Source organism: Leucoraja erinacea, chromosome 23 (genome assembly GCF_028641065.1).
Source record: "Leucoraja erinacea ecotype New England chromosome 23, Leri_hhj_1, whole genome shotgun sequence".
Lineage (NCBI taxonomy): Eukaryota > Metazoa > Chordata > Chondrichthyes > Rajiformes > Rajidae > Leucoraja > Leucoraja erinaceus.
The window spans coordinates 18,969,767-18,992,643 of record NC_073399.1 but is presented as its reverse complement, the minus strand read 5'-3'; the positions used below and the strand labels follow the sequence as shown (position 1 = coordinate 18,992,643).

Genomic DNA, 22,877 nt, shown 5'->3' with positions numbered 1-22,877 from the left:
TTGACCCACTGAGTTCCTCCAGCACTCTGTGTTTCGCTGTCTTCTAGTGGGCGATGAGATTGGGCTTGGGGCATGGCCAATATAGGAGGTGGGTTCCGGAATGGGATGAAACTTGTTGACAGCGGGACTCAGTGATCAATTTTAGGCCAAGGTCACTGCTACTCCCAGAAGATGCTTTTGAAGTGTGGTCACTGTTCCAAAGTGGATCAAGCGGCGATAAACCTGCGGTGGTAAGTTCTAATAAAGAGATGTCTGACAGCGAAGAAATAACATGTTGCTGAGATTTGGGCGAAAATATGTATATAATATGATTACAAAACTGCTGTGCTGTTGCTGCTGCATGTAAAAATGTAGTTGTTCCGTTTCAGTACGTATGACAATAAACGCTCTTGACTCTTGAATGGACTCTTTAATAATAGATTGCTGCGTTTTTCCAATTCATATGTTAGGATAATTGCCCTAAAGTTTCCTGCTTTAGGGCAGCCTCTTAATAGTGCCATTGGTTTTAGTTTTAGAGATACAGCGTGGAAACAGGCCCTTCGATCCACTGCGTCCGCGCCGACCAATGATCGCCCATACACTAGTTCTATACTGCACACCAGGGGCACTTTACAGAAGCCAATTAACCTACGACTTTAGAATGTGGGTGGAACTAGATCATTGTAGACCAAATATCTTATAGGATCTTTGTTGTAGACAACCCACACAGTCACGGCAATAACATGCACATTCCACACAGAGAGCACATGTGGTCATGATTGAACCTTGGTTTCTGCTGCAGTTAGGTAGCAAATCTACTGCTGCGTCACTGTGCCGCCATTTGTGTTTCTTCAAGACCTTTTCAGAATCCAGGAAATTTTAGTACATTACAACACGTGTGTCCACAATGCATCGACTTGCACAAAGATCCTAGTGGCCATTGTGCCCAAGGGAGTAGCCTCTGGCCCCATTAGTTTGTCTAGCACGATTTTGCTCTTAGTGTATGTATGAGACTAACTGTAAAGTCACGTGTCATCAGACCATGAGTGTTTCAGATAAAACACATGTAAAGCAGAAGATGGGTGTTTCAGAGAGGCCCCTGTCAAAGCACCCATCAATCAGATCATGAATAATTCAGGTAACACACAGGCTGATCAGAGCACGATGTTTCAGGTCATGGGCACCTATCAATCAGATCATGGGGTGTTTCAAGTAATGTGCCCGTCAGTCAGATCATGGATGTTTCAGCTAATACGCTCAACAATCAGAGCATGGGTGTTTCAGCGAACACGCCCGTCAATCAGATCATGCGTGTTTCAGGTAACCTACTAATGAATTAGATCATGGGTGTATCAAGTAACACACATGCCGACCAGAGCATCAATACAATACAATACAAATATACAATACAATACAATGTATTTGTCATTTGAACCCCTTGAGGTTCAAACGAAATGTTGTTTCTCCAGTCCACATGGGTGTAGCAATCATAATCCTGTTATAAATAATAGTCGGTATTCCGTAAATTGAAGTGTCAATTAGAGGTTAACTGCAAACCTCATGCTGATTGTGGCATTGTCAGAGCTAAATATAACCCCAGCTATTCATACCAAAGATCCTAGGATCTTTGCTTCATATGGTCAGAGTTAAGCTTGGATAGAGTGGATGTGGAATGGGAGAGTCTAGGGGGTCATAACCTCAAAATTAAAGGACGTTATTTTAGAAAGGAGATGAGGAGGCATTTCTTTAGTCAGAGGGTGGTGAATCTGTGGAATTCTTTGCCACAAAAGGCTGCGGAGGTCAAGCCAGTGGATATTTTTAAGGCAGGGATAGATTCTTGATTAGTACGGGTGTCAGAGGTTATGGGAGGAAAGCAGGAGAATGGGGTTAGGAGGACGAGATAGATCGGCCATGATTGAATGGTGGTGTATACTTGATGGGCTGAATGGCCTAATACTGCTCCTATCCCTCATGATCCTAACTGTGACCGCAGCTGTTCCAGCCCCAGCTCCACCATGTGAAGGGCGAGATGGGCAGTGGACGTGAACCTGCTCACGGCGTCATCACGCCCACTATACGTCACAAAGGGCCGGTACGGGGCGTTGGCCGTTCCCGGCCAATGGGAGAAGCGCGCCGGAGGGTCTGTCCGTGTGGGCGGGGCTCTGGCGGGGTTGATTGACAAGCGGCAGCGTCATGGCGGAGCCGCGGGACGGGCCGGCGAACGGCAGCATCATGGCGGAGCCGCGGGACGGGCCGGGCCCACGGGCGTTCTTGGAGGAGACCGTGCGTATCTTTAAGGAGACTTACCCGGGCAGCGAGCCAACGATCGCCGTGGCGGCTCCAGGCAGAGTCAACCTCATCGGAGAGCATACGGATTATAACCAGGGATACGTGTTGCCCATGGTGAGGGGCTTCGCCGAGGAACTGGAGAGGGGGAGCGGCGGGGAACTAAAAGGGGGGGGGGGGGGTGATCGGGGAATGATGGAGTGGAGGGGAGGGGGTGTGTGTGGAGGGTTTGGGGTGACAAGGCGATGGTGTGGGGAAGAGGCAGTGGGGTGGTAGGGACATATGGGTGGGATGGGGAAAGGAGTGTAGGAGGAGGAAAAGGAGTGAAGGAGTGGGATGGGGAAAGCATGTGTTGGGGTGGATGTGGGATGGGGTGGGAGGGGGTGGAAGTGGTGGGTAGGAGAAAGCGGAAGGGGATGTGGAAGAGGTGTGAAGGAGAGTGTGGGTGATAGGAGAAACGGGGGTGGGTGAGAGGGAGAAGAGAGGGGAGAGGAAGGGGAAGATATGAGAGCGTGAGCAAAAGGGAGATTTGTGTCAGATGCGTGGATTTGAGTGTGGGGAGTGGGTGATCGAGGAATGTTAGGCGAGGGGATGAGAGGGAACATGATGAAAGAGTTAGAGGCAATAATTTGGGGAGTAAGAACTCGGGAGAGAGGGGAAGGGGGTGCCTAGGGTTGTGAGGGAAAAGAGAAAGGGGAGAGGGATGGTGGGAGGAAGAATGGTTGGAGGGAGCAGTCAAGAGGGGGAAAAGGGAGATGGTGGGCTTCAGAGAAAGAGGGCAGGAGTTCCGAGAGGGTTGGAGAAGAGCAGAGATAAAGAGGGCAGGAGAGTGGGAGAGCAGGAAACTGATGGATGGAAGAGTGGAGAGACAAAAGAATACAATATAGGGGTTGAGGAAGAGGACATGGGACTGGCAGAGAGATATTGAAAATAGTGTGGGAGAAGGAAGAGGTAGGTGAAGGACGGCAAGTACGAAGTTAGTGAGGGTGGATGAGAGGCGGGTGGAAGAGTGAGGAGGGGGTGGTGGGGAAGAGATAGACATGGGACACAATGGTTGGTGGTTCTGTTACCCAGCTTCAGTGACCCAGATACAACTCTGACCTTAGACACTGCCTGTGTGGAGTTTGCACGTTCTCCCTGTATCCACCTGGGTTTCCTGGTCGGTTAATTAGCATCTGTTAATTTCCCTTGGTATTAGACTGAGGTGACCAATGTAACAGGCCCCTCTCACAATGCAGGGTGGAAGGGAGTGGCATGGGGAACAGAAGCTGAACCAAAGGTCCCCGGGAGGTTGGTGAGGTGTTGAAGGTGGATTTATGATGGATTACCTTTTAATCCCTTAGGCTCTCCCAATGGTCACTTTGGTGGTCGGCTGTGTAACCACAGATGGAATCATTTCATTATGTACCTTGGCCAAGGAAGCAGATGATCCAAAATACGTGGAATTTCCTGTGACATCAGAAGGAAATGTTTTGACCCCTGGGTTACCTAAATGGGCTAATTATGTAAAAGGAGTTGTTCAGTATTACCGAGGTAAGGCAACATCCGTGTGTAAACATCTGATTGCGTAATGCCATGTCGTCCAATATTATGTTATTGATATTAAAAAAATTAGATATAGATTTAGGAAAAGGAGTAAGAGAGTTAGATTAACTTTCTTCCATCCCTTCCAGAGTATGGTCAGTATCTGAGAGAATGTTTGATGCAGAGTTGCTCACGACATATAAGTGTCTCAATGAGCACCTAAATTACATAGGCATAGAAAATTGCCAGCTAAAGGCTGGTAGGTGGGATTATTACAGAAGGGTTTTCCATTGGTTGGCATGGGCATGGTGGGCCAAATGGCCTGTTTTCATGCTGTATGACTGACCTCTTGCACACCAGCAAACTGGGACACCAGCAAAGACCCAAACTACCTCCCTACATCTTTGTCGCTTCTTCCCCAGTCAGACACTAGCCCCTAAAGTGCTGCCCTCAACACCCACCGAACTCCAGCCCAATCCTGCAGCGCTGCTCCTCTCTCTTCCCATCATCTGAAACGTTGGCTTTACTTCTCTCTCTCAAGACGCTGATTGACCTGCTAAGTGTTTATGGCATTTTCTGTATTAATTTCTGATTTCCAGCATCTGCAGTTGTTTATTTCAATACTTTTACTTGGGATAGCACAGGGATGGCTAATGTAACATAGATAGTAATGAGGGAGAAAGAAGTCAATGGACATGTGTGTGTGACTGATGAGCATTTGAAGGAGGGCCCTGTGGAGAAGAGAAACTTCCCCACATCAGCTGTTACCACTATGATCTCACAATCTCTGTCTCACCCCTCCCTCTCACCTCTGTATACTCGCCCTCTCACCTCTGTATACTCGCCATCTCTCCTCTACACTCTCAGATGCAGGGTCATGACTTAAAATGTTCCTCTGCCTCCACAGAGGCTGCCTAACCCACCGAGCTCCTCCTGCAGTTTGTTTTTGTGCACCGGCATCAAGTGGTTGAACTAGATTGTCTAATTATGTGGTGTAAATGCTATTGAGTGCAATTTTATACAAGAACAGCAGCGAGACCCGACAGGGAAAAGTCGGGTCTCCCGGACAGGGAAGAGATTTAAACAGCCATACAAACAAAGACACTGTCTTACAGACATACACATAATTGAAGGAGGGCCCTGTGGAGGAACTGCAGATGTTGATCTCACAATCTTCTCACCCACAAAACGCCATCTCTCCTCACAAGATGCCGAAAGGTCTGAATGACAATCAAAACTAATCTAAATCTAATGCTATCTAATTTTCTAATCTAATCTAGAAAAAGTGTTGGAGTAACTCAGCTGGTCAGCTGGCAGCAGCATTCCACAAAAGGACACAAAGAAGGGTCCCGACCTAAAAAGTCACGCATTATGTTCTCTAAAGACGCTGCCCGATCCTCCGAGTTACTCCAGTACTTTATGTTTACTTGCATGAATTACATTTATGAAAACTAATTCAGGTTTTAAAGTACTTTATTTATAATACATATCTTTGGATAAACTCAACAGTCAATTGCTCTATTGATAAAATGTAACGACAAGCAATGAAAAGAAGGATTAGTTAATCTGTTATCTAGGGTGTTGTTACAGAAATGCTCCAAGGTAATTGAAATATATCACAACATGGCTGAGAAACAATCACTACAGTGTTTAGTTTAGTTTATTATTATCATGAGTACCGAGATACAATGAAAACCTTTTTTAGCTGCGTGCTATCCAGTTAATGAAAAGACTATACATGATTACAATCAGGCTGTCCACAGTGTACAGACAAGATAAAGGGTATAACATCAAGTCCTGTAAAATCTGATTAAAGATAATTCAAAGGTCTCCAATGAGATAGATGGGATGGGAGGGCAGGAGCGCTCTCTAGTTGGTGAGAAGACAGTTTAGTTGCCTGCTAACAGCTGGGAATTAACTGTCCCTAAATATGGAGGTATGCATTTTTCTGTACCTCTAGCTGATTTGAGAGTGGAGAAGAGGGAGTTACCAGGATGAGACTCGTCCTTGACTATGCTGGTGTCTTTGCTGAGTCAGAGTGAAGTATGGATTGAGCCAATCAAAGGGAGGTTGGTTTGCATGATGGTCTGGGCCACATCCACAACACCCTGCAATTTCTGATAGTCTTGAATGGACTGGTCCCAAACAATGCTGTGATGCACCCTGATAAAATGCTTTCTACAGCTCATCTGTAGAAGTTGGTGAGGGTGGTTGGGGACATGCTAAACTTCCTAAAGCTTCTAAGGAAGTAGAGACTTTGGTGTGGTTTCTTGGCCATGGCTTCGACGTGGCTGGTCCAGAACAAATTGCTGGTGATATTTATTCATAAGCACTTGAAGCTTTCAACTAGCTCTACTTCGACACCATCGATGTATACCGTTGGTTCCTGAAGTCGATCAACATCTCCTTTGTCTTGCTGACATTGAGGGGGAAGTTATTATATTGGCACCAGGTTATGAGGTTTTCAATCTTCTTTCTGTACTCTGTCTCGTTATTATTTGGTATCCAGCCCGCTAGTGTCGTCTGTGAATTTGTAAATTGAGTTGGATTGGTATTTGACTGCACAGTCATGAGTGTCTAAGGAGTGTAGAAGGAGCTGAGAATGCATCCCTGTGGGGCACCAGTGTTAAGGATTGTGATTTGTTGGTCAGGAAGTTGCGAATCCAGTTGCAGAGGTGACTCCAGCTTCACAAATTTGGAGATGAGTTTGAAAACAGAGCTGTTGTCTTATGAATAGGAGTGTGGTGTCAGTGTCTCTCTTACCCAGATGTTCTAGGGATGTGTAGGGCTAGGGAGATGATATTAGCCGTGGACCTGTTGTGGTGGTAGGCAAACTGCAGTGGATCAAGTCTACTTGGTAAGCTGTATTTAATGTGTTCCATAACCATTCTCTCAGAGCACTTCATTATGGTGGATGCCTTTGGCACTGGGATGAGAATGGTCTTCTTAAAGCAGGTGGATACCTCAGAACGGAGTAGGGCGAGATTAAAGATTTCAGTGAACCCTCCCATTAATTGGTCTGTGCAGTTCCTTGGATGCAGCCAGTGACTTCATCCGGGCCAGTTGCGCTCTGTGGGTTCACCTCACGGAGGCAGATCTCACTTGTACATCATTGACCCTGGGAAAAGGCACACTCGTGTCTGATGGGATGGAAGCCTTCTGCTCAAAGTGAGCATAGAATGCATTGTGCATCAGTGCAGGAGCCCATTTGGCTGCCAGCTCAATGCAAAGTCATTTAAGTCTCATTCGCCCTCTCCTGATATCCCCCTGGCAATTACAGTGATGGGGAACCATCTATTAAGGAAAATAAATCAGAAGCAAGGGAATGATTGATGCCGTCAGAATAAATGCATTGAAGATGAAAAACTGCACAGTCTTGACGGAGTCTTGACAGCAAATGTGGTAGAGTGGGTGAGGTGGCTGTTGGGGTGGGTGAGTTGGCGGTCTTCTGTTGTATATAAGTTATAATTGTTGAGAAAGAAATACTGAGATTGATTGTGTGAATGTGAGGGGAAGATGGAAATAGGCACGTTGCAATTTTCCCAATTCAGGGCAAGAGCAGAAAAAGCCATGAAAACCATCATCATTGTACCAGAAAAAGTGGAGGAGAAAGCAAAGCAAAAAAATAAAATGTTTTACTTGTCTCACAAAGACAAGCATGTTTTAACTGACAGAACAAATATTGAGTCAAACAAGGAGCTGATAAGTATGAGAACACTTTGCCAGGTGGAAGAGGAGAGCTGGTCTGACCTGTATTCAAAGAACCCTCAGGCCATCCTGTTGTAGGTTTGCACATCCTTGATGTAACTGAAGCCAGACACAAAAGGGTGAAATTTAAATGGTCCCAGGAACCACTGCATGGGATCAGGCACAGTTCTAGGTGGAAAGGGCAGAGATTAAAGGAGGACAAGTGGATTCAAGGTGGGAAGAAAAAGCTTCCTTAGTTAAGAACTGGCACAACCAGGGTTTGTAGTCATTGGGTGGAAGTTAGAAGCGGTTGAGGAAAGTTCTCCAGAGGAGAGGGGAGCCAGTGACAATTTAGAAACTGATGCCTTGTGTTTAGTGTTCCGCATGTGTGTTTAATGTTTATTGTTCAGGTTCACTGACAGCAGGAATGCAAGTGATTTAGCATTCAGCCTTTGAAGATGCTATTATTACCAGAGTTTATTAGCATGGACTGTGTGGTGAAACACTCAGTCCTGCAGCCTCGAGCTCTGGTTTTGGATGCAAGCTGCATGTGGGAGTGATCATATGAGAGGAACTCATCATTTTTTGCATAGCTTGCCCAAGCCTTCTGCTGCCTGCTTGTCAGTCAAACATCTAATTGTGGCATGGATGATGTAGTTACAAAGAAGTGCACCAGCACCGCTACTTTTTTTAGAAATTTAAAGAGATTCTGTTTGTGACTGAATACTCTAATAACCATCTGCAGTATATGTGCGCTACAGAACGTATCCTAACTGGTTGCATCATGGCCTGTTATGGCAATTCCAATGCACAGAAATGCTCGAGCCACAAAGAGTCCGCCTGGTGGACTCAGCCTGGTCCATCATGGGCATCGTCCTCTCCCCTATCTAAAACATCTACATGAGCCATTGCCTCAAGAAAGAGGCATCTATCATCACCGATTTCCACCATCTAGGCCATGTCCTCGTTTCATTGCTACCATCGGGCCTGAGGCACACAGTTCTGAAGTACCACACCACCAGGTTCAGGAACAGCTACTTTCGTAGGAAGGAACTTCAGATGCTGATTTACACTGAAGATAAACACAAAATGCTGGAGTAACTCAGCAGTTAGATATGCTGCCTGACCTGCTTAGTTATTCCAGCATTTTGTGTCACTATTTAGCTGGACAATCAGGTTCTGGAACCAACCTGCACAACCCTAATCTTATCTTGACAAGGAACACCACAGTCCACCTCTTGCACTACTATGAACCTGTTTTTTTTAAATTACATTTTTGCACTAATGGCTTGTTTTTTGCAGTCTTCGTATAAGTATACACTTTCTCTTCCCCTTTTACGTATTGCTGTATATTGTTTCCAAATTCAGCGTTAGTTTTAAGGTATAGCAAAAGTGCCATTAGATGTCTATCAAGTTTTGTTTTTGATTGTGGTATTTTTGCATTTTCCTTCATCCTCTCACCATTGTGAACTTGTGCTCTGTTGTATCTATGTAGCAGGCCCACTCCCTGGCTTCAAAGCAGTAACGGCAAGTAACGTCCCATTGGGCGGAGGGCTGTCCAGTTCAGCATCCTTGGAAGTGGCCATCTACACCTTCCTACAACAGATCTGTCCAGGTATGCAGAGCATATGCAGCTGTTCTGTAAATGTTGGGACTCCACCATAACTACATTGTCTCATTTATTTCCAGTTGAAGTACTCCCAGGGTCACTGTTTCCCTCTCAGTCAATTGTTGAGTTTAACTGACGGGAGTATTTCAATTCACAACTTCCTCATTGAACTTCCTGATCAGATATGACTAATCTAAAAAGTTCCCAACATCAGAGCCAGTTTTGCTATGGATCAGTGTGTAGGAAGGAACTGCAGATGCTGGTTTATACCGAAGATTGACATGAAATGCTGGAGTAACTCAGCAGATCAGGCTGCATCTCTGGAGAAAAAGGAATAAGTGATGTTTCGGGTTAATACCCATCTTCAGACTGAACTCAGAGTCTCGACCCTTTTCTCCAGAGATGTTATTCCTTTTCTCCAGAGATGTTGCCCGACTCGCTGAGTTACTCCAGCATTTTGTGTCTATCTTTACTATAGATCATGTGGTTTCCTGGTGGATAAAGGTCGGACATTTGAAGGTCACACATGCTAATGATCTCAGGACTGACAACTAGCTGAGAGTTCAGATGTTCCAAAACCCACCAGGACAAGTTGTTAAATTAATTTCAATTTTTTGAAGAGGTGTGTGGTCAGTGTGTGGTCACTGTGAAACGGGTGTTTTCAGTCCTGCATTGCTCCTTCTGACTGCATTTGAGTTTAAAAGTGCTCATCCATGGGCTCACCATTGTTGGGGTACAGTGGTGGTGCAGCAGGAGGAAATCTGCCATCCTTTCCTGGTTTGGGCTATGCAACTCCAGACACATCCTACATTATTGTCTCTTCATTGTTCTTTGAAATATCTTACAATTTCCTCATTGGTAATTAAGAACAGGCAATAAACTGCTGGTCTTGTCAGCACTGCCCTGGTCCTTAAAAATGAAATTATAAAAGCACAATTCAAAAATGGCACACAGGTAGTGATTTCTTAGGGGCTCCGTTCTCTCTCTGGTCACATTTATTCCCTTAATGTATGTATTAAATTTATTTGGATTCTCCTTAATCCTATCTGCCAGAGCTATCTTTGCCCTCCTGATTTCCTTACGTGTGCTGCACAATAGGGTACAGAACCTCACCTGCACCATCTCTTACCCAGAATGATCAAGAACCAGAGGACATATGTTGATGGTGAGAGGAGATAGCTATAATAGGAAGCTAAGGGGCAACTTTTTCACTCAGAGGGTGGTGTGTTTCTAGAACTAGCTACAGAGGAGGTATTCAAGGAAGGTAGTATAACAACTTGGACAGAGACATGGACAGCAAATGTTCAGAGGGATATGGGCCAAACACAGGCAAATGCGACAAGCTTAGATGGCATCTTGGTCGGCATAGACAGATGGGCCGAAGGGCCTGTTTCCATGCTCTATGACTCTATGAGCCCTGACTTCATTTAAAATTTCTGACCATCAGATGACGGGGATTTAGTGGAGAAGGCCCTGGCCTGTCAGAAAGCAGAGCACACATTTTCCTTTGTGCCCTGTGGAATCATGGACCAGTTTATCTCGGTGATGGGAATAGCCGGTCATGCCTTGCTGATCGACTGCAGGTGAGCAAAAGACAGATTGGTATTATTGGACAAAGATTGCCCAGTTTGGAAGTTTGTGTTTTGAGCAAATGCTTTTCTAACTCAAGGTCTTTGGAAGTGACCCCTGTGCCCATCAGTGACCCCAGCCTGGTGATCCTCATCACAAACTCCAACGTACGACACCACCTGACGGGCAGCGAGTACCCAGCCCGACGTCAGCAATGTTTGGAGGCTGCCAAGGCACTTGGGGAGGAAAGTCTACGTGATGTTTCAATGGCTGAATTGAAAGGTGAGTGAAGGTATGTGCTTCAGCCGAAGGCAGGCATGTACAGGCAAGGGAAAGATGCACAAAGGATGGGTGTGATGCATTCCACAGGACGGATCTCAGGCAAGATAAGTGGAGTGAGCAAAGGTGCAGCAGTGTGCGAGTGACTTGCTTCCTGACTCTCAAAATTATTTTTGCCACCCTCAAAGGAAAAGTCAGGAGCATGGTGGAACTCTCTCCACTTGCTTGAGCTGATGCAAAAACACCAGGATAAAGAAGTCTGTTTGATTGTCACCCCCTAGCCATTGTTCTTAACATTGACTCCCTCTTCCACCAGTTTGCTGTAGCTGCGTGTCTGTATGTGTGTACCATCTGCAAAATGAACAGCGGTTACTTATTCCGTTCCTTTAGTGCCATTTCTTAAACCTGCAACTCTGCCTCCAAGATGGAACGGTGCATGGGAACACCACCACCTGCAGGTTCCCCTCTAGAAGGTATCCCAGCTGACTTGGAAATGGGCACCTTTCCTTTCTTACTGTCGGGCCTAAGTACAGGTTCGTTACCCAAATGCAGCAGCAGCCCAGCGTTACCTCAAGGCCATCAATAGCTGGTCATGCCAGACACAAATTATTTTTTGTTTCCGATAGTGTCCAAGTTAAAATCTAGTTCTGGCAGTTTCCCTCTAGTTGTATTGCTCATTCCTCAACAGTACTTGTTCTCCGCTTCGTGCCAGGGCAGAGCTCGTGAAAACGTCTCCAGTGGGAACTGAATGGTCTTGAGTCTCACCAGGTTACTGTTCACTTCCCCAAGCCAGGACTTGGTACAAATTAATGAACAAATGAACATAACCTAATACCCCCTGTGACTCTCCCACACTCTCACTGTTTTTTCTTTGTGCTCTTCTCTCTACCCTCTTCCACCCCTCTTACTTTATCCCTCCCCCTCCTTCTGCATCCTTTTCCTCTGCCTCCCTTCATCTCCCCCCCCCCCCCCCCCACCCTTCCTTGCCCTTCCTTCCTCCCCCATCCTCTGCCTACTTCTTTCTGCCTCTCCCTTTACCCTGCCACCCTCCTCCTTGCCTTCTCCCTCTCCCCCATCAGCTGCGAAGGCTTCTCTGGACGCCGAGGTGTACCGCAGGGCCCATCACGTGATCAGTGAAATCAAACGGACAACCGAGGCGGCTGAAGCCCTGAAATCCAGGAATTACCGGGAGTTCGGGAAACTGATGGTGCAGAGCCACAATTCACTGAGGTATCTCGGGGTGTGTCAAGCGGTGGGAAATTGTCGTGTGCAGGGAGGATGAGATGGTAGTTTTCTTCCTCTGTGGCCAGAACAGATAACAAACTCCAATTGGAATTCATTCAGTTTGCAATTTTGCACAGTCATTATGTCAGAGCTGAGATGTCAGAGCATTATTTACAATATAAGTACTGATAAGAAATGAAACACTGCCCTAAATACTTTGTTCTGTGAGATTCTTTCCACTTGATGCTGTCAATGTATTTCTAAAGATAAAATAAATACAGAAAATGATGGAAACACTCACAAGGTCAGGCAGCATCTGCGAAATGAGAAATACAGTTAATGTTGCAGATTTATCATTTTGAAACATATTTACAAATCCTAAATCAGTGATAGACCGATACTCCCCAATCCTGTCCCTAATGCCGCAGTGTAGCGGATTTGTACCACCGTGTTAAAACAGATGATAGCACTCTGTCTAAACAGTGAAAGATGTTCAGGTGGCCAGAATCATTAAATTTAGAAAAAGTAATATTCTGTATGGAATATTTCTTGGAAACAAAAACAGAACGTGAAATATGTAAAGGCATGCAACATGTAAAGGCAGCTTCAAAGGAGGGAGAAACAAGGCTGGCCTTTCATCAGAAGTGGAACCATTTACTGGTTTTAAAATTCAGAGAAGTGAGGGGTTGAATGACCTGGTGGTGCAGCAAGCAGTGCTGCTGCCTCGTGGCTCCAATGCTGGCTCTCTTTAGGCTTCATGTGTTCTCCCTGTGACCATGTGGACTTTCTCCACGTGTTCGGGTCCGGGTACGGGTTTGTTAAGTGGCCACTATAAATGATGCCTTAATGTAGATTTGCAGCGAAATGAATCGAAGGAGAGTTGATGGGTGTTTGTGAGGTGGATGTTAACAAACACAGAATTGGGGTTGATGTGAGACTTTGAAACCTTATCTTGGAACTTCATACCTTTGGGCAGGATGTAGTATTGATAGAAGATTAGGTTAGATATTCAGGATAACACCTCTCTTCATTCTTTACTTTCACAGAGATGATTATAATGTCAGTTGCCGGGAGCTGGATGAGTTGGTTGTCGCAGCAATGGATGGTGAGGGTGTCTATGGCAGTCGGATGACCGGAGGAGGCTTCGGAGGTTGTACGGTTACCTTATTGGAAGCTACAGCTGTGGAGAAAACGATGCAGCGAATTAAGGTAATGGGCGGAGAGGCAGAGGGATAGAGCACTCAGGGCATACGTGCCACAGTTTTCTCTTCATACGGTTCAAAGATACAGCATGGAAACAAGCCTAGGCCCACCGAGTCATCCATCACCCGTTCACACTTGTTCTATGTGATCCCATGTTCTCATCTACTCCCTACACACTAGGGGCAATTTATGGAGGCCAATTAACCTACAAACCTACAATTCTTTGGGATGCAGGAGGAAACCAGAGTACTTTGAGTAAACTCATGCAGTCACAGGGAGAACATACAGAGTTCACGAAGGCAGCTCTATTTGCTGCACCTTTGTGCGGCCCCCAACTGTGCTCACACAAACAAATTTAATAGCGATTTAAGTAGAAATCCAGGACCAATTTAGAATGAAAACTCAACAATGCGGGTTTGAAATCAGAAGGATTTCACGTGGTATGGTGGAATCTTATAACCATATAACAATTACAGCACGGAAACAGGCCATCTCGGCCCTAAAAGTCCGTGCCGAACAACTTTGTTCCCTTAGTCCCACCTGCCTGCACTCATACCATAACCCTCCATTCTCTTCTCATCCATATGCCTATCCAATTTATTTTTAAATGATACCAACAAACCTGCCGCCACCACTTCCACTGGAAGCTCATTCCACACCGCTACCACTCTCTGAGTAAAGAAGATCCCCCTCATGTTACCCCTAAACTTCTGTCCCTTAATGTCCTCTTGTTTGAATCTTCCCTATTCTCAAAGGGAAAAGCTTGTCCACATGAACTCTGTCTATCCTTCTCATCATTTTAAAGACCTCTATCAAGTCCCCTCTTAACCTTCTGCGCGCCAGAGAATAAAGACCTAACTTATTCAACCTATCTCTGGAACTTAGTTGTTGAAACCCAGGCAACATTCTAGTAAATCTCCTCTGTACTCTCTCTATTTTGTTGACATCCTTCCTATAATTGGGCGACCAAAATTGTACACCATACTCCAGTTTGGTCTCACCAATGCCTTGTACAATTTTAACATTACATCCCAGCTTCTATACTCAATGCTCTGATTTATAAAGGCTAGCATACCAAAAGCTCTCTTTAGCACCCTATCTATATGAGATTCCACCTTCAAGGAACTATGCACGGTTATTCCCAGATCCCTCTGTTCAACTGTATTCTTCAATTCCCTACCATTTACCATGTATGTCCTATTTTGATTTGTCCTGCCAAGGTGTAGCAGGATGGATCTTGAATTCACTCCCCAAGGAGATGTGGGCACAGAGGGTAAATTAATGTTCCCAGGATGGAAAATGATTGGCATTTTTTTGGATGAGGTTCATGGATGTCATAGCGTAGTGGGTCTGGTTGTACTCATTAATTGGCACTGCTGCTGAGCATCGCAGTGAGATTATCAATCAATCTAACAGTGGCCCACCACAGAGATTCCTTAGGCTTCCTTGGGCTTCATTAGATGTCTGTTTCTGCCATGCCATGGAACCTCTGACACAGAGGTAGCCTTCAGGATGAAGCTAATGTGGAATATGCTTTTCCCCTGTTCTCTGGAAACGGGCCTCATGACCTGTTGGGCAGACTCCATCTTGGATCCCGAGATGAAATACAAGATGACTGTATTGCATGTAGTCTCAATTCACCAACCTGCATCATTCCTCGATGTTCTCTATGGTCAGCAGCTTTACATCCAACTTCCCAGTCTCCTTGTAGGTGATGGTCAGTCAAAATGGGGCAGTGGTCAGAGAGGGCCTTCTGAAGGGGGAATGTTGGTGTGTACTGATGTCCAGTTGTGTGAGGATGGATGGAGTGCTGTGGTGCACCTGTCACTTCAATATCCTCTGTCCTATTGACTGGTAATTTGACAATTTGGATGCATCTGACCAATTAATCCTTAGAATAGATAGAAAATAGGTGCAGGAGTAGGCCATTCGGCTGTTTGAGCCAGCACCACCATTCAATATGATCATGGCTGATCATCCAAAATCAGTGCCCCATTTCTGCTTTTTCACCATATCCCTTGATTCCCTTAGCCCCATGAGCTATATCTAACTCTCTTGAAAACATTCAGTGAATTGGCTTCTACCGCCTTCTGTGGCAGAGAATTCTACAGATTCACAAAATGTTTTTCCACATCTCAGTCCTAAATGGCCTACCCCTTATCCTTAGCAGGTTATAATCTCCTATCTCTCCTTAACAGGACAAATACAGTGGGATTCCAGCATTTTACATCACGACACCTTCCAGAGGTGCTCACGTACTGCAGCTCTGAGGAGAGATCGAAAGATTCACCAGCCATTGATCAGACCATCCAGACATCAACTTAATCCACAAACCAGCCTCATCTGATCCCTGGCCCTGAAGTATTACCGTAAAGCAGCAAGAGAGAAACAGGTCATGTTCCGCATTACTCGGTGGTCATCCCCTCAGCAGTTGATAGACGATGGGTGGAAAGAACTTGAAACTGCCCACCCCTGGCCCCAAGCCACGAGTGCTGCCTCAGGGTCTACGCTCTGCCATAACTCTTGACTATAGAGTTGTGGATGGGCTGCCACCCCCGCTATATCGATAGCAGTCCCCTTGCCAGTGCCTGGCTCTCTCCCAAGCCTGGTTTGCAGAAGCAGCACTGGAGCGACTGAACGCATTAAGGGTGGCAGAACCAAGGCAGTTAAAGGAAATACAGATCAGCACTGATCTAATTGAATGGCAACAATGTTCAGGGGGCTGAATGGTTTTCTTCCATTGAACCCCCTCGTTTTGCATTGGGCAAGGCTTCACACAGTACTGGCACTATTCCTTGATGCTTCAGTAGCCTTGTAATGCCTTGTTTTGGGAATTGATTCTTACTGGGGTAACGCCACACGTACTTTCTCGGTTATATGAACCATGTAGCTATAATTTTCGAGTGATCCTAGACATTGAGAGTTAGCAAGGCTTTTAATGCCATCGAGCAAGATATTATCACATAGCCTTCCACAGCTCACTGCATTTTGACTGGAAACACTAGGAACTGGTTTTCTGAGTGGGCTTTGTCATTTTCCACTGTGCCAGTGAGGAAATATTTAATTGTGGTGAACCTCGATCAGTAATGTGCTCTTTAGAATGAGGGGAGACTTACTAATTGGTATCATTTGCTACAATATTACTTCTGTTGAATCTTGGTGAAGTTTAGGGAACATTTTCCTGAGATCCCACAACACGACTGTCCTCCCAGATACCCTACTTTCACAGGAGAATGCCCTGATGACGCTTTTACTGTGCAAATGCTTCATGTAGGGGTTTGAAACGCATTGCTTTTATAAACTGATGTATTTTAATCCCTTACCTTTTGGCATATATACAAAGGGCACTTCTTTGGAAACGCGGGGCAGAAATCTCAGATGTGACAGCTTTATATCGGCAGGACCAAGCGTAGATTAGGTGACCATTTCACCGAACACTTGCACTTGGTCCGCCAAGGCCTGCTGGATCTCCTGTTTGCTAACCACTCCCCTTCCCATTCCCATACCGACCTTTCTATCCTGGGCCTTTACCATTGACAGAGTTAGGCCACTCACACCTCCTCATATCCCGCTTGGGTAGCTCACAACCCAACAATATGAACATTGAATTCTCAGTTTTGGGTAACAAATGAATAGTGAGGTTTGTTTTTGCAGATATTAAAAATTGCCACTTAACAGGTCAGACAGAAGTACTTATCGCATTTTTTGTTTTACTTTTAAGCAGTTTATTTTATTGCTCTTCACTAAATATTCTTGAGAAGCTTCTTTCTTGAATCACAAGAATCATCCAATGTGCAAGGTCAGTCAGTGGAGAGTTTTCTTTCCCTTGACGCCAGCTTTATCAGCGGTCTTGATATCAAAGGGATCACTCTCATGTCATGGCTAGAATTCAACTCTTTTGCCCATTTTTGTTGAGGCTCTGTAATGTGATTTAGAACCTAATAGCTTTGGCAAAGCAGCATTGAGCAATGAGGTCTGCACGAGTGCTATATTATTATCTGACCTGTTCATTGCTGTAGATATAATAATCTCACTCCTGCTATTGAGACGCGGGCTTTGGTCGTCAGTCATCCTTCCAGCCAGACACAAATGCTCCTGGCTGGTGTTGCTGGGACATAAAGCCAGCTGTGCCCATCAGGGGGACAAAATACTGCAGAAATCAAAAAAGAATGCAGAAGCTGGAAATCTAAGATTAAAACAAACTGATGGCGACACTCAGCAGATCAAGCCACGTCAGTGGGAAGAGACCCTTTGCCACAGTGACGTACGTGATGTATACTGCTTCATATAATCAACTGTAACCCGTGCTTGATGCATATTCTCCCGATCAGCAAGGTGAGTTAGTCCTAAGAAGCTTCATCACCACCCATATTGCTTGCTTTTCTTAATGTCCGCACAGCTCTGGATAATCTTCTTCCTTGTCTTGAACAACATTTGGAGCTGATTACATTTAGGCCAGGGGAACATCTCATGGAGGAGAGGGGGTGGACAAGTAGTTTATGTGAGATTATCTGGCACTGGCTTGCATTGGAGTATCGAGAAAGTGTCCTATCATGTTGTTGAAGTTCTCGAGCCGTGGAATTACCCGTTCAATATTGGATATAGATCTCCCTCAGGTGCCCCTGAGTTTCATGAAATGGCCACAGGAAATTCTCCAATAACGGCAAAGCATGATTTCCATTCCGACTTTCTCCACACAGGCCTACTTTTTCCTGAAGCTCAGGAATTCAATTCTGCATCAGCCACATAGTGCTGTATCTTGTTACTGCCCACTGGCGGACAGCTTTGGACAGGTGATCTGCGAGCATTTTTTAGCAAAGAACGCTACAAGATCTTTGTTTTTTAGTAGCCTCTCCAGTCTCTGCAATTTCAGATGCTGCTCCTGTTGTATCATTGAAAGCCCTGCCATACACATGGTCTTAACAGCGCTATATTATTGTCCTGATTTTCTTATCCAGAAGAAAATGTTTACATTTGCCTGGTTAAATGTAAACTTTCTCACTAACTGCTTTAAAGTCTCACACCTGAAGTTTTTGCAAGTTTTAGTACAGTATCCTCAACCTGAAACAGTGGTGCTGAGGCATTGAGTGTAAAATGTGCAGTGCAGTGACATTATTGTTAGTTATTCCCACACTCGCATTCTTCAGCCCATCTCCAATCTGAGAAACTGGTTCTTTCCCCCTTGGATCACATCACATCACCCTCTTGAAATTGCTATTTACTAACTAGTTTTTTTTTTACTCTCCATCCCTGCTTTAAAATGAGAATCTCTCTCAGCGAGGCTTGAGAACACAGACGCCTTAACCCTACACCTTACACTGAGTTTTCTTCTTGGGGTAATTGTAACAATGCCAGAAGTACGTTTGAGAAACGGTGAGGGCGGCACGGTAGCCCTCCAGCGCCTGCAACCCAGGTTCGATCTTAACTGCGGGTGCTGTCTGTATGGAGTTTGTACGTCCTCCCCGTGACCTTCGTGGGTTTTCTCCGAGATCTTCGGTTTCCTCCCACACTCCAAGGACGTACAGCTATGTAGGTCAATTGGCTCGGTATAAGTGTAAATTGTCCCTAGTGTGTGTAGGATAGTGTTAATGTGCCGGGATCGCTGGTCGGTGTGGACTCAGTGGGCCGAAGGGCTGTATCTGTAAACTAAACAGTTGCACACACAGAGCAGCAAAAATATGTATTAATAGTATATTTATAAAGATCTAAGCCAACCCAGCCTGAATTGACTCGAGTCTGAATGCATCCTGCAGAACGTGCCTCCACGACTAGGTTTCCTTTGGAGTCTCTGATTAGCCCCACCTCTCCCCTCATACTTTTCCCGTGTAGAATATTTTTGGATTAACCCGTTTATGGTTCCTCCCAGCCTTTTTTTCCTACACTCTCATTTCCTTTTCTTACTTCTCCTTTGAACATTCTGTAACCAGCCCCGCTCTTCTTTGTGTTCTGTTTTGCCGTCTCTCTTCATGGAAACTTCAATTTTGCTTCACTTCTCCCTCTTGGGAATGCACCTAAACTGCGGTTGAAACATCCCCTCCAGAAAGACTGCAGGGGAGGGGAATATCTCTGATTGGTTGAAACCATGATGATAACCCCGGAGATAAACTGTAAAGGGGGTTATCTGATCAGTGGGTGAAAGGGAGCAGCTGGAGAGTGAGAACATCAATGAAAGAATGTCAGAGTATAAAATGCAGAGCAGAACGACACGCCCGCCATGACAGGCTACAGTCATCTTCCAATCCCAGAGACAATAAAATAAATAAGCTCTGCAAATATTAGAGATGGACGGCTGATACATGTAGAAATCAAGTCAGCAGAAGTTGCATGATTCCATATTGAGTGCATAAAGCTCTAATGTTCCCAGGCAGAAGGCGGGGTGCTGCCTCAAGCTTGCATTGGGGCCTTGTAACAATGCAAATCATGGGTCAGAATTGAGTGGGGAATTGAGGTGCAGGCAAGCGGAAACTCAGGCACTGTGCGTAACTATGGCAAATCTGTGGAATTTGTTTCCAGACGGCTCTGGAGGCCAAGTCAATGGATATTTTTAAGGCAGAGAGAGATATATTCTTGATTAGTGCAGGTGTCATGGGTTATGGGGAGAAGAAGGCAGGTGAATGGGGTTAGGAAGGAGAGATAGGTCAGCCATGATTGAATGGTGGAGCAGACGATGGGCCGAATGGCCTAATTCTGGTCTTGTCACAAATGAACATGAAAGTCACCCAATCTACATTTGATTTCCTAAGTACAGAGGAGGCCACATTGTGAACATTGCGGTTCACTAGGTTGGACTAGTGCAAGTGAATGGCTGCATCTTGCCATCATTCAACAGTGAATTATCCATCTGAATTAGCTCAGCCTGTTTTCCCTTCGCCTCTGGGAGTGGAGAACATGCCCAGCCTGACCAGCTGGCTATTTTTTCACATTTTCTGTTCTTTTTTATTTTAGATTTTCAGAACCTGTAGTTTTTCTTTGATTTTGATTCGATTTGGTCCGGATCTCTCCCTATCCCTTGAGATTGGTCCTTCTTCAGTTGACTAATTTTATCTTGGAATAATCTGTAACCGTGTTATTGCTTCTTTCTGGATGTTCCCCTAATGTTAGTTGCTCCACGTGGACTAATGGAAGTAATAATGGCGCATTTTAAAATGCCAGTATTTTTTTACGGAGATGCTCAATTGAAGTACTGTATGCCTTTGGGTGCCTTGAAGGATTTATTCTCTGCAGCTAGTATTGATTATGATGTGGAGAATGTAGATCGTGCCCACACATGACCCATTCGCTATCTTTTCCCCGGTGTTGGGGAAACAGGAGGACTGTGAACCCGGCAGCAGCCCTGTGAGCTATGGCCAAGATCATGCGTTGTAGGCTGCACTGTATTGCATGCAGTGTGGGCTTGGGCAAGGGCATGTGTCCTGTGTGGGAGTGCAAAATCTATATGCTTTTAACATCTATTCAAAAACACTGAAAATGTTATATTTTAGTTATATGGGACATTTAATAAATCAATAATTGCAATATGATTTGAAGCAGCCAATATCAATGGGAAATGAATGGCTTTTAATAAATGGTCTATTTTAAATGATATTTTGTTCTCCTGCTTTAATCTCTCAGAATGAACACCGACACATCTGCTAATGATGCAGAAAAGAAAGTCCTGACACCCATGTTGAATATGTGTGTGTGTGTGTGTTAGTTAATACACTACAGTGTAATGGGTTGCCTTTGTTTTAACCCTCTCACAGACAGGCTGCATAGATTACTCTGAATGCATCTTCCACACAGGCTGGGAGTTTTTGGGAGCTCGTCCAGATTGTTTGGTAATGTCATGTTTTTTACGTTTTGCTGTGCAATGGTTCTTTATTGACGCGTATGCGCAGCACAGTGAAATCGTGTTGCACAACTCACAAATGCACATACGCCATATTTCGGTGCAGTTTACAAAGAAAAAGTCCAATCCAGAAAGTTAGTACTGGAGCGCCCCCAATGCAGGTAAGCCTCAGGCTACTGCAGGCCTACGACCCAACGTCCCTCTCCTCGTCCGACCGCCTCCATGTCCCAAGAGGCGCCTCCTGCAGCCGGCCTTGAGGCGCTGATCCCAGTCCCCCCCCCCCCCCCCCCCCCACCACCGGCCCACTCCTCATGCCCATCGCTGCCAGCGGCTCTGTCCCCAACTCACCGGCCTTTGGGGCTTCTGAGCTTTCCCCTGCAGGCTGCGGCCTGCCGGGACCTACTTCACAGCGGTGAACCAGGCCTGTCACCGCTCCTGGCCACGGGCGACCCACCAAGTCTTCATTCACATGCCGCCAGGTCTGTCCTTGTTGCAGGGTCAGTGCAAGAGGGTGTTAACACACAGGTCACACTGTGGCAGGGAAGTGTAGAATCCTCACACTTGGCTTGCTCCAGAGGATCGGTGTGTGGTGGTGCTAGTCTGTGACGTCTAATGTGCCTCTTATCAGCTCATTCAACTATTGGTGTTCCCTGTAAAAAATAACCCTGGCTAATTATAATTTGCAGCTGACAGGAAATAGTTTCCTGTGGCCATCATGGCTGACCTGCAGCACGGTGCTTGGGCAATGGCAATGAGGTTTCCTCTTTGCTCTCAGCAGCGCTGAAGATGGTCCCCTGAAGAAGGGACCCGACCCAAAATGTCACCCTTCCTTATCCTTCAGAGATGCTGCCTAACCAGCTGAGTTACTCCTGCATTTTGTGTCTAGCTTCACAGTAAAACTCCCTTCACTTAGCCCACACTAATTGTTTGAAAACTGGTCTGCAACTCAGGCATGTCCTAACAACTAACTTTTTCACCTTTCTTTGTATTGTCAATATGATCTGTTTACAAAACACTCAGCCTTTTCATCTTGGTCATTGATTTAGATTCAAGTTGTTGATAGAGTTGAGTAGTTAGCTTTTGATTACATTTCTTGCCACAGCGCAGAATCACAAACTGAGATATTGAGATGCAGGATGGAAACAGGCCCTCCGGCCCACTGGGTCCACACCCACCATTGATTTCTTGTTCACACTAGTTCCTTGTTATCCCACGTTCTCATCCATTTCCTAAACACTAGGGGCAATTTAGACAAACCAATTAACCTACAAACCCGCACGTCTTTGGGATGTGGTGGGGAAACCAGAGCACCCAAAGGAAACACAAACGGTGGTCACAGGGAGAACTTGCAAACTCCACACAGACAGTACCCGGATCTCTGGTAATGTGAAGTAGCAGCTTTACCAGCTGCGCTGCTGCTGACCAGTAGAACTTCATGGACTTTTTCACGAATGGCATCAAGGGAGGGCAGGATTGAGGGACATCGCCTGGTCAAACAAGTCTACGGCTTGCTGAAGAGTCTAGGTGGCCATTCCCGAGTTATTCTGAACAGTGGGTGCTGAATCAGGACATTGGCTGTGCCCAGGGAGTGAGTTGTAGCGAGTCCAGCACAATCCTGGTAATCCGAGCAAAAAACACAAACTGCTAGAGGAGCTCAGATTCTGAAGTGCCCGACCCTAAATGTCCATT

At 45.5% G+C, this 22,877-nt stretch overlaps 1 protein-coding gene across 1 annotated transcript; it reads left to right on the top strand.

Moving 5' to 3' along the window:
* The first annotated feature begins 2,139 nt into the window (after positions 1 to 2,139).
* On the top strand, positions 2,140 to 20,942 carry galk1 (galactokinase 1). The gene is made up of 8 exons (XM_055654011.1): positions 2,140 to 2,382; positions 3,609 to 3,798; positions 8,972 to 9,091; positions 10,533 to 10,668; positions 10,755 to 10,936; positions 12,013 to 12,163; positions 13,204 to 13,366; positions 15,559 to 20,942. The coding sequence occupies exons 1-8, from the start codon at positions 2,173 to 2,175 to the stop codon at positions 15,628 to 15,630; spliced, it is 1,224 nt and encodes a 407-aa protein (XP_055509986.1). The 5' UTR covers positions 2,140 to 2,172; the 3' UTR covers positions 15,631 to 20,942.
* The last annotated feature ends 1,935 nt before the right edge of the window (positions 20,943 to 22,877 follow it).

Excerpts from the sequence above, each read along its gene's own strand:
- galk1 (XM_055654011.1), top strand. The coding sequence starts at position 2,173 with ATGGCGGAGCCGCGGGACGGGCCGGCGAACGGCAGCATCATGGCGGAG. Across the intron at positions 2,383-3,608 it reads AGGGATACGTGTTGCCCATG|GCTCTCCCAATGGTCACTTT; the intron begins GTGAGGGGCTTC and ends TTAATCCCTTAG. Across the intron at positions 12,164-13,203 it reads CAGAGCCACAATTCACTGAG|AGATGATTATAATGTCAGTT; the intron begins GTATCTCGGGGT and ends TTACTTTCACAG.